At 35.1% G+C, this 12,133-nt stretch overlaps 1 protein-coding gene across 1 annotated transcript in view; it reads left to right on the forward strand.

The window, feature by feature from the left end:
* The window catches only part of Fstl5 (follistatin like 5), a 398,938-nt gene that overhangs the window by 337,911 nt on the left and 48,894 nt on the right, over nucleotides 1-12,133 (forward strand). Inside the window, exon 13 of the mRNA XM_005344117.3 lies at nucleotides 6,369-6,518. Within this exon, the coding sequence (XP_005344174.1) occupies nucleotides 6,369-6,518 (150 nt within the window). The remainder of the gene's footprint in view (nucleotides 1-6,368; nucleotides 6,519-12,133) is intronic.

The following is a 12,133-nucleotide window of genomic DNA, read 5'->3' on the forward strand; positions in this document are numbered from 1 at the left end:
ATACTAATGCCATCTTCTCACTCACAGCTGTGTAGATTGAATAAAACAGTGTTTATCTGGGCCATTCAGACCACCAGATAACCTCTCCTTATAGCTGAGAGAACCTGGCATGACTTGTAATTAGTCTCAGCACGCTCGAATTCCTTTCTATTGCCTATGTCAGTCTTCACATATTACAGCTCAAATTTTCCTAATTGTTGGGCTATTTTAATACAAACTCTTCTTACATATGTATGTGTGTGTTTAGAAATGACATTAATTCTCATTTTTTTTCTGTTCCTTTGCATCTAATACTTTATGGAACTGGTACCTTAATTCTTTCTTTCTTTCTCTTTTCTTTCTTTCTTTCTCTTTCTTTCTTTCTTTCTTTCTTTCTTTCTCTTTTCTTTCTTTCCTTTTGTTTTTTTGAGTTTCCCTAACATAAACCAAACTTTATTTTGTCTTTTACTCTACTTGCCCATCTGCCCATCTATGCCCACATAGGAAAATAATTTACCTTTTCTTGGTTTGAGTTTTGATTCAAGTATTCACCACTTTCTTCCTTTTTATGTTTAATGTTTGTTCTGTGCTATTATACTTCACAGTTTTTCTGGAGACAGTTAAATAAAGGAGGTCTGGAAAATGATGACCACAAATTGCAGTCTGGCATCATTTGATCATAGTGGTCCTCAGTGTAAATGAACGTGTAGCATAGAGGAAGTGGATAAAGAAAACTAGTCTTGAGCTCTGCCTTCCCACAATTAGCCGAAAATAAAGCCACCAGGATCAAAGAGAATTTAACTAAGAATTAACCTTATAACGAGGGTATGAAGTCAGATAGCAGCAAAATGTTCTTCATAGACAAGATTTTTAGGCTCTGCAGCCCAAGTACTCATGGTCACTGTATCAGAAAGGCAGCCATTTTTTCTTTAAATAAATGGGTCCATGTGGCTCTATCTCGGGGACACTTTATTTACAAAAAACGGAATCCTATGCATGCTTTACACATTATTCAATTATGTCTTCTATTTTATTTTATTCTCCAATAGATATACAAAACAGCTTTAACTCCTGGATACTAGTGACATAGACAGTAGACCGAATATGCTTATGGGCCCCTGATTTTCTGACCCTGTGTCTCAGTAATGAAAGAAAACAAGTGTTTGAAACATCATAAAGGGATTTGAAAACACAATACTTTGATGAAGCATGCTCCCATAATTATGCTTTATTTACAAGTAAAGCTTTGTGCCATATTAGGTTTAGAATAGCTGCCCAGTGCTGTCCATGGACTGAAAACTAGTGGTTGGTATGAGCCTGGTGATCAAGTTCTGTTATCTTAGCTGCGTAGGAGCCTTAGGCAGAAGATTGAAAGTTCAAGGCCTCTCTGGCTAAAGAACTAAAATTCTTTATTTTCTTTCCTAAAGGTTCATTTTATTTTAATGAATGTGTTTATGTGTGTGCTCAGGATGTATGCCCAGGTGAGTGGCATGTGTAAGATCCTCTGGAGCTGGAGTGAAAACCATGCTTTGGGTCACCCTAAATAGTCACTGACAATATGTGGAAAATATTTGCCATCTTCACGGTTGGATCTCCCCACTTTCAAATCTGAGATCCTAAGTTCTCTGTTGGTTTTGAAAGACTGCCCTTTACTGAAGGTAACACAGGGGGACTAGCTTTACGTCTGATTGCCTGGGGCAGAAGGTGAAGCCTAGGAGACGTGGAGGCCCTTGTGTTCACAGATAAGCACTAGGTGAGCCACAAATGTTAAACACACAGGGTTTCTCTTCAAAGAGAGAGGTATAACTGATTTTCACCTAGAAGGCTTGAGGCAGACAGAATAACAGATAGCCTGGTAACTTTTGTGCTATCTGTGTGGCCAGAATACACTGACTTCGCCAGCCCCTTACCCTAAACTTGTTTGTCTCAATCAATCTCTAGTTCTCTCCTTCCACAGATCCCCACCATTAGCTTGCTTGAGTCTTTTTTTTTTTAGTTAATCTATAGATTTTCTCATTATGGAATATGTGTATTTTATGAAGAGTATCAATGTAGTCATGTCTTAAGCTTGGTTATTCACATGGCATTGAGTTAGTTATTACTAGGAAATCATTTTACCAATTTATTCTTGCCTTTAAAAGCCTAAAATAAACAGTGGGTCTCAGCCTTTAACTTTGAACCAGCACTGGCTACAGAGTCCTGCTGAAGCAAACTACCTTATCTCTAGTGGATCGTTTTCTGTTGGCGTTGGTGGTTGCAGAAAACCCTCAATCAGGAAAAGGAAGTATGACTCTAGAATATTCTCAAAAGATCTGAATAAAGTAAGATTCATGTTTGGAGTGGAGAAGCAGATTGATACAATTAAGTTGTTCATAGTTTGTTGTTTATGTTTTTTGAGGAAATGCACTGTAAACATTACTGAAAGCAGGGAACTGTGGGTAGGTACCCTAAGATCAGAGGGAGAGGAATGAAAGACGCTGGGGCTCTAGACATGCCTCTCAATCGGTAAAGTTCTTTTTTTGGGGGGGGGTTTAGAGGTTTATTGAATAAATAAGCATAGTGTCTATTATTTTAACCATATTAAAGTATGCATTAAAGTGACATTAAAAAGTTCACATTGTACAGCCACCAAAGTTCTTGATATAACCATGACTCCCTAGGTTCCATCTTAAGCACCATATAGTAAGCACAGTGGCTCACAGATGTACATACTGGCAGTAGGTGGAGGCAGGAAGAATAGGAGTTCAAAGCCATCATTGGCTACATACAGAGTTGCAGGTCAGCTTAGCATATAAGAGATCTTGTCTTTAAAAAAAATTAAAGGAGATAACGAAAGAAAGAAGTACAAAGGAAGACAGATAATTAGCAGAAACTCATTGAGTGATGGAATCATGGAAGTATTTAATGCAAATGAAAGAATGAAAGTGTCTTTCCCAAAGGCAGAAATGCAAGATCTGCTGAAGGCAAGAATATGCAGAATAAGAGGGAAGATGGTAAAGTAGACATTTGAGGCCAAATTGTCGTAATGGATATACAGTATAAAAAATACAATGATGAATTACCAAGTTAAAACAAGTGGATATGATTTCCACTTTGACTTACTAAGGTTCCACATAGGAGGTACCAACAATGCTATTAAACTCCAAAATTAAATCCTCTACCATAGCCAGCATAAATCTTCTAGACCTTTAATGTTTTGGGGTAACATAATAGATATACATGAAATATAGGATTTAATATGGAAATGACCCAACCAGAATAAGTTCTAAGTGTTCACTAGAATTATATTTTTTCCTGACTCTTATCCTATTAGCATATATTATTTTAATTGCTGTTTTTATTGTTGCCATTGTTGTCTTTTCCCATTAAATGTTCAATACATGTAAATAATATTTCTCTATAATTGTCCCACACAAATATAGGTATTAATATATTTAATCTGAAAAAGAGAAGTGCTGTCATTAAATGGAACCTAGCAGGTTTTAATCCGAAATAATGGCATAAACAAAATAAAGAGAATTCAAGGTGTCTGTGAGGAAGTTCCTAATGGCCTTTTAAAAATGATTACAAGTCTGGCCAGGGGTGCCTTTGGGGAATGGCATACAAATAGAAAACAATTTTCAAGTAGAGCAATTTAGTTTACTGTTGAATCACTCGGAAGCAACAACTGTGGAAATTGTTCCTGGTCTGGCGGTTGCTGAGCTGCCAGCTCTGTGTCAGGTTGTTCACAATGTATTCCTTCTGCAGATTTATTGGGGCGATTTTACACAAGGGCAAAACATCTGTAAACAATTCCCTTATATTCAGGGCCTTTCCTCAGTCATCAACCTCAAGTCCAACCTCCTTCACAGCTCTTCGTACCTTCATAAATACTCTATCTGCTGTTTATCTCTCAAGAAAACTAGGCTCTTGTCAGTGACATCCAGTATGGTTCTGAAGAAAAGCTACCCAGGGCTTTCATCTGAACTGAAGAGTGGAATTTCAAAACTAAACTGTTTTAAACAGGTTCTGCCTCCAGGTTTGCGTGCCCTCTTTAACCTGCCATGGCTCTCTCTATAGCCCCACTGCTAAACAACCATTGAGCTGCAAGCTATTAAATAATGTTCTTTTCCTAACCCAGAGCTACCTGTATCATTCAAACTGACTGCAGGGATTGCAGGTTATTTACAGTTTGTTCTCTGAACAAAGGAATGCCTTGAAGAACAGGGAGCTGGCATGTTTGTGAACGTGACAAACTGAACAGATTAGAGCTGGTGGGTGCTCTGTGTCTGCCTTGAGTTACGCCTGATGTCACAAAATGTAACCGGGAGACCAGGAATACCTCATTATCAAGTGCTCTGATATTTTCACGATATTACAAATTTTAAGACAAACATGAAAACTACCTGCAATGGCCGTGCTACCTGACCTATATTGTATTATTGGATATTTAATATAATCACACATGCCTGATGTCACTGCTATAATTGGTTTTGCTGAATCCTCTTAAACAAGGATGTTAAATGGAACATCCAAGGAACACTATTTTATATGATTTAGGGAAGAAAGCAGGTGTGCTAAATTCATCTGGGATAGGATAATGTGTGTTAGAGTGTACAAAAGTATACAAATAAAGCAAAGCCCATGTAGACAGAGACTATACTTTCATTTCCCTGCTGCCCAGACCCAAATAATCATGCAGAAACCACATTAATTACAACACTGTTTGGCCAATGGCTCAGGCGTATTTCAAGCTAGCTCTTACATATTAAATTAACCCATTCCTATTATTCTATATATCCATGGCCATGATGTTACATCATTTTCTATATGTCTTGTTTCATCAACAGCTGTTTGGCATCTGACCTGACTCTGCCTTCTTTTTCTTTGAATCTTTACTTGTATTTTCAGCCTGGCTTTACTCTTCTAAGTCATTGACTGAAACAGCTTTATTCATCAGCCAATACAGCAATATATATACAGTAGGACATCCCACATCAAGTCCACCTTAGTTAGCAATTATCAGTCCTAAGTAAAAACCCAGGTAAATCTCTGCAATGATCATTCATCAGCATTTTGTCCATTTGTGTATACTCAGAACTGGTGTGTGATAAGGCAACTGTTTGCATTTTATCTTGTTGGCTTGATGCTTTTTTGGTTTGTGGGTCTCCTAACATTGGGAGTGGGTTAATATCTGATGTTTTACTTGTTCTTGGAATTCTTTTCCTATTTTGGGGTAGCCTTGTCCGATCTCTATTTGATGGCTTTTGCATTGTCTTATTGTTTCTGCTTTTGTCCTATTTGGCTCTCACCTTTTAGAGGCCTACTCTTTTCTGAAGAGGATAAAGAAGGGGAGTGGACCTAAGGGAGAAGGGAGGTGTGGGGAGCTAGGAGGAGTGAAGTGAGGGCAGCCAGATATTGGGAAGTATTGTTTGAGAGAAAAATCCATTTTCTATTAAGAAAGGGAGAAAAATAATATAAAGAAAGTGAATGTATTTTTGCATCATGTTTGCTCTGTTAAAGACAATTGAAACTGGGAGATCCTGAGAGAAAATTAAATTTATTATGTTTTTGTTAAACTGTTGAGTTCATAAACATGTGGTTAAAGATGAAAAGTGTTTGCATTTTCCCAGTAAAATCAGTAACTGGGTATCATGTCCCAAGGGTACCCCCATTACCCTCACAAAAATGCAAGCCCATTGACTTTGTCCAAAGCAGAGTGGAGTCTCAACTCAGGTTGGACAATAGAAGGAATTTGGTCGTTAGATAAAAGCCAACATCCCTCAAGAATTCTGAAATCTCCTTGCCTCTAACAGGGACATATTGCTCTATTGCCATATACCTGAGACAACTTTCAGCATATCAAAGTCCATGCTATTCTCCATGCTCCTTCAGCCCTTAATCATGCATATAGATTATTGCGGTTCACAGGCTTCCTTCATCCCAGACACCCTTCGTTCATTCTTTGTATAATGGCAAGGTTTTTCCCAAACCTTGGCTATTCTCACTACTTTCTTTCTTGTTATTTCTATGATTCATACTCCCTGGGCTTGGCTATGTCTAATCGGATTCTTTTTCTCTATGTTCTGGAGTCTTTTGCATGTCTCTGGATATTTCGTCTCTCTTATCCACAATAAAACCTTCTCCATAATAATGAGAAATCATCTCAGTCATTTCTTTTCTGTCTCCTCCACTTAATCTGGGGATCTGAAATCTTTTTTGCATTCTTTTCTACATGCAATGAACTTAAATTTGCCCTGCATTCCACTAACTCGCCCTTTTTATTTGAACAGTTAACACTTCATGTTTAGTGTACTAAATCACTAAACTTTAATTTTACTCAGGATACTGCCATTACCATGTTATAATATTGGATGCAAACTTTTTTTTTTCTGTTTCTTAAAATAAAGGATGAAGTCTGTCCCAAAGATGAAGAGGACGAAGTGCAGAGATGTGTATGGGCTTCTGCTGTTAATGTCAAAGACAAGTTCATTTATGTTGCTCAGCCAACTTTGGATAGAATCTTGATTGTTGATGTGCAGTCCCAAAAAGTTGTTCAGGTATGATTGATGGATACTTTTGAAAATGAGATTTAAAAGATATATTTGCATTAGTCTTCGAGTCTCTACCATCTCTCTTGCTGACATTTGGTTAGTACGAATTTCTTTCATTACTTGGATAACTAAAAACTATGCCTTCTAACTATCCCCTTTGCATCTAGTGAATTAAGAGAAAATTTTTCAAAGATCTTTTACTTTATAATATTTCAATTTTGGACTCATATAATATTAATATGATTAATTGCCTTTTTATTAAACAATAAAAAATTATGTTTGGTAGCCAATTGAGGTTTCCCTAGTTGTTTGTTACCTTAACAAAAGTTGACCCAGTAGTAAAATTTACAAGTTAGTAAAAAGCATTAGCTTGCTGTAAATAATAAAACAGACCCATATGTCAATGATACAGAAGCCAACCTTTAATAGATATTGTCATGAGGATGAATTCACAACGTATTTCATTCATGTTTCCATATGAACCACCATGATTGAGCTCTTACTCTTTCCAACACTATGCTGTGAAGCAATTGCTTAAATTCAAATGCAAAATAACACACAAAAAGTATTGTATCTTGGAAATCTGTGTCCAAATTTAGACATGGGCCAGTAAGATCTTTGGCCTCAGAAAAAAATAAAAAAGCTTAAGCTAGCATTATGAGAGATGTATAACATTTAAATGAAAAAATCACTATTTGCGTTTTAAAGTTATATTGAAGCTAAGATAAATTCATTCAGGTAAAGCATTTACAGTAAACCCTGGCATATAAAGAGCCACATTTATCTATTACCTATCTACTATCTAAGTGTCTTAGAGACAATGGAGCCAAACCACCCCTTACATGTACAGATAAGTTTCATAGTCAATATTGCTATGAAATTAACCCACACATTTTGATTTCTATCTAAAAGAATAAAAATTGCTACGAAGTACAAAAAATAATAATTGTGTTATTAACCCTTTCACATGAATTCATCTGCCCATCCAGCCAGCCAGTCAATCATTCATCTATTCATGTTATATTCATGGATTGGTTGCTATTGCAAGATGTATTAACTTAAATAAATGAATGGAATTGGTTCTAATACAAGGCTCTGGTGCCTGCCATAATCTATGTTCCTGGCTGACATTGAGTCTAATGATTCAGATTCTGATGTGAGAATGGATAGTGAAATATTGACTAAAATTATGAACAGGGTCTAAAAATTCCAGGCTCACATATTTATCATGGCTATCCAATTAAATCTCCCCTTACCTGTTGTGAGAACAAATAGTTGGTATGATAGAGTTCATTTGCATATGATTTGGATGGTGTTGAATTTTGACAAGAGTAGTTTTATTTTGATTTACTCTGAAATAGGCCAGTGTAAATTAGAAGCATTTGGTCTGAAATGATCAGGATTCTTTGCCAGAATTTTAAAATTAGATGCATGATCTGAGACTAATCAAGTTGGTCTTTAAATTCAATTTTAAGTAGGGGCTGACACTTACTGAATATATATTTCCTACTAGATATTTGAAAGTGGGAAAAGCCAACATCACTTATTATTTATATAATTTCGCCTTCAGACAATGATGTCAAATTAAAAATTAATAGAAGTTATGGATAATAAAATGGCCAAATGCTATGCAATGATCACATGAATTATTATTTTCTAAGTCCCTGTTATAGTTATAAACTGCAAGGAAATTTTAAGAATTCATGAAATTCTAAAACAGAGAAAGAAGATTCTGACAGAACTATGTGGAGGGTTTTCAGCCTCAAGTTGAACACCTAGATTAGAAAATTGCGTGTGGGTACAAATGGATTCTCCTTATGAGTATGTTGTTGAAGTACTAATATCATTATTACTCCTTCATAATAATCCTACCATATATATAATTGCATATATTTTGCCACCATTTTTATTGTCATAGTTTGGACATGGATGGAAATGAAAAGTATGTATTATTTTATTCTGGCTCCTAGGTCTGGTAATTACTACTGCAGAATAGTTCTAATTTCATGTAGATTGTGTTTGCATTATTATTTTACTGTAAGAAATTGACTAGAATTAATTATTTGTAATTATGGAGTATATATTTGTATATTCACCAGTGTAAAATCAAGTATAATCTCAAAATCTTCAATCAAGGCATTTTGTGGTCTTCTGTAGGCACAGACTTGCAGAGACTGTCAGTGTACATGCATGTTCCTAACTGGTATTTGGTTATTTGTTCACATACAGAAATTGTCTAGAATGATGTTAAACTTCAGGTAAAAGGCTCTGATGTGCCTAGAGTTAAACTATTTCCAGCTATGAATCATAGTGTGCTCAGTGTTAGCAAATGAGTAATATATCTTAATTAACTTAATTTCAAACACACACACACACACACACACACATAACACACCCGACACACACAGATTTGATTAAGTAGCTAATATATTGCAGCCAGAACCATTAGAATCTCGTCTTCTAATTCCTCTAAAGCAATAAGAACAATTTCAATATTCAATATTTGAATGTTAGTGATAATGTGACAGTAATTTTTACAAATAATTAAAATCAGTAATATTTGTATATATCAGTCTATGTTCTAACAATTTAAATTTAATGAGCAATTAAAGCATATTCAAATTATTTATAATAATTATTATTATAAATAATACCACTTGCTATATATTTCTCTTATTTAGTTTTGGTACATGGTATATTGAATTACAAATATATTTATATGTTTATATATATTTGGTCATATATACAAGTGCATTTTATATGCAAGTATTTGTACATAATTATAAATATACAAGCTTGCACACAATAAAGAAGGTTAAATATAAAAAGCATACTTAAGCTGGGCAGTGGTGGTGTACGCCTTTAATCCCAGCACTTGGGAGGCAGAGGCAGGTGGATCTCTGTGAGTTTGAGACCAGTCTGGTCTACAAGAGCTAGTTCCAGGACAGGCTCCAAAACAACATAGAAACCCTGCCTCGAAAAGCCAAAAAAAAAAGCATACTTAATTTGTTGTTTTTAAGGTTATGTGCATGTGTTTAATTTTAGTAAGCAAAATATGGAAACATACTGTTAAACATTTTAAAACAGCATGTGTTTGCATTATTTGTTAATTTCTATGAAAAAATAAATTTCTAACTAGCACTATAATGAATATGTTAGTAAAATTACAAAGGCATTTCTATGGTGATATTATTTTTCATAATTCTACATTAATGTGAGATTTCTAAACTGAGAACAACTACTTTCAGATGTTAAATTTTTGCATTATAATCAAGGTTGAAATTAAAAATGCTATAGGATAACCTAAAACTTGCTCAGGTTGAAATAAACACTAAAACAATTCTAAATAACATTTTAAATAAGGGTAACAGAACTTTAAGCAAAATTAAAAACAACAACAACAACGACAACAAAAGCAGTTCTGAATTAAAAATAGTGCGGGCATAATATCCCACATCAAGGCAACGCCAGTGTGGAAAAGCAGGTGCATCACTGAGTGAAGGAAGTGAACAAATCTGAGGGCTTCTGCAGAGGAGCACATGACAGGCAAGTGAAGCCCCATTCCTGATGACTGAGTAAGAGAAAACAAATCTTTGGGTACTATTACATTAGGCTGGAAAAAAAAATTAGAAGCCACACCCAATTTTGGTTCTTTGTTTTTCAGATATATATTTTATCATAAAAATGAACTAAAATTTAGATTGGAAGTGAAATTGCTTATATTAAGAATGATTTCATGTGCTAATGAGAAAAGAGTGGGTATTCCTGTGACATCCTAAAATTGAACTGTCAACATGATAGACTTTCTGTTTAAGGTAGATTGTAATCACATTTAGGCCTGCGTGAGTCAAGACCCTTGCTGCCATGTTGAAGTTTGATCCCCAGAACCCACTAGTAGAGGGACAGTGGTACTTCACAAGTTATTCCTCCTACTTCCACACGTGAGACACAGCATGCATGTATCCACACACAAACACACACAGTAAATAAGAGGTTTTATATTTATACAAATTATTGTTTGGCATTGGAAAGCATAAAATTTTTGGAAATACTGTTCCTGAACTTAAAAAAGTGAAATGGTTGAGGGAATGAAGAGAAAGAAAATAGATGAAGGATACATAAACATAATTTCAAAGATCCAAGAGACACCACTCTTCTAATAGACGTAGTGACAGTGAAGATTCCAAAAGCAAACGAAGCAGAAATGAGAAATGAAGTGTTAGAACATTTAGAAAAATATTGGGTCAACATTTTTTATGTCAATGAAAACCACCAGACAAATACCCAGGAGCTCATTAATCTTCTTCCTTCCAGAAGTTCAAAGTCGCTAACACCATGATGCCTTATGAAATTCGTAATGGTTCTTAGAAGCAGTAAGAGAAATACAGACAAAGGTTCCCCAACTGGTCAGTTAGTAAGTATCTCTAGAACCTGTAGAAAATTTCTATACAAAAACTAGGTAAATAGACTTTACCGAATACAAGAATTTGAATGTACATTTTCTTATAGAATATATGTAAGAAGCCAGTAAGCAGAGAAAAGGATTGCTTCTTATTATGAAGCTTTAAGAAAACGAAAATGAAGTTAACAAGGAGGTTCAATTCATACTTATTAAACCAAGCAGAATGTTGACGAGAATATCCTGAAACGTGAACTGTTTCACAGTGTTAGTAGGGACATACACAGAGGAGCAAACAGAGAATGTAGTGCCATGACTTGTCAAAATTTAAATGACCATCACTATTTAGCAAAGAAATGGTGTGTGTGTATATGTCTACACAGTGCTGAAAATGAGACAAGGACTCAATACTGATGACCTTCAACCAACGGATGCACAAAGAAAATGTGGCATATTATATAATGGAGTATTTATTCATTCATTGAAAAGTGATATTCTGTTTCTGCCTAGCAAGGCTGGAATTGTAAGCAACTGACACCCACCCAGCAACTATGAGGTTTGGGGAGTCCCAACTCTAACTTCTTTGTTTGTATAACAGAGAATTTAATTGCTTAATTACTGAGTCACCTCCTTGTCCAATCCCCCATTTTAGTGAATATGTGTGTGTGTCTATTTTTGTGTGTATATGTATGTGTATGTATGTGTGTGTGTGTGTGTGTGTGTGTGTGTGTATACTTTACTCTTTCTGATATATAATAAGGCCCGTTTTCTCAAATAACCTCAAAATTACTCCCACCCCCTTGATTTTTCTTCAGTAATAGAGCTAGAACTCAGGGCCCTGAGTTTACTAGGCAAGTATTGCCTGAATAAGTTAAATCCTCACTATCTCATTTTAAAGACACTACTAGAATGCATATCTTTCTTATTAAAAACAAATAAAATGTTAGGTAATTTTGACTTCATTTAAGCTCTCTGTTCGCTCTCCACATACAATTTTAAGCTCATTCATATCTTCAGATAATGAGTTTTCTAATCCTATTACCTGTTGCATGATATAATCTGTCTTTGTAATTGTCTTAAATTACCTTAGCAGTGTGTGGATTTAACAGTCAGAACATGCATGCTTAAAAAAATTGTGTATATCCTGGAGAGTTGACTTCCATAATTTTTATGCTATTAAATACCCCCATGTTTTTTCCTAAATTAAAAAATTAAAAAAAAA

The sequence above is a fragment of the Microtus ochrogaster genome, chromosome 1 (genome assembly GCF_000317375.1).
Source record: "Microtus ochrogaster isolate Prairie Vole_2 chromosome 1, MicOch1.0, whole genome shotgun sequence".
Classification (NCBI taxonomy): Eukaryota; Metazoa; Chordata; class Mammalia; order Rodentia; family Cricetidae; genus Microtus; species Microtus ochrogaster.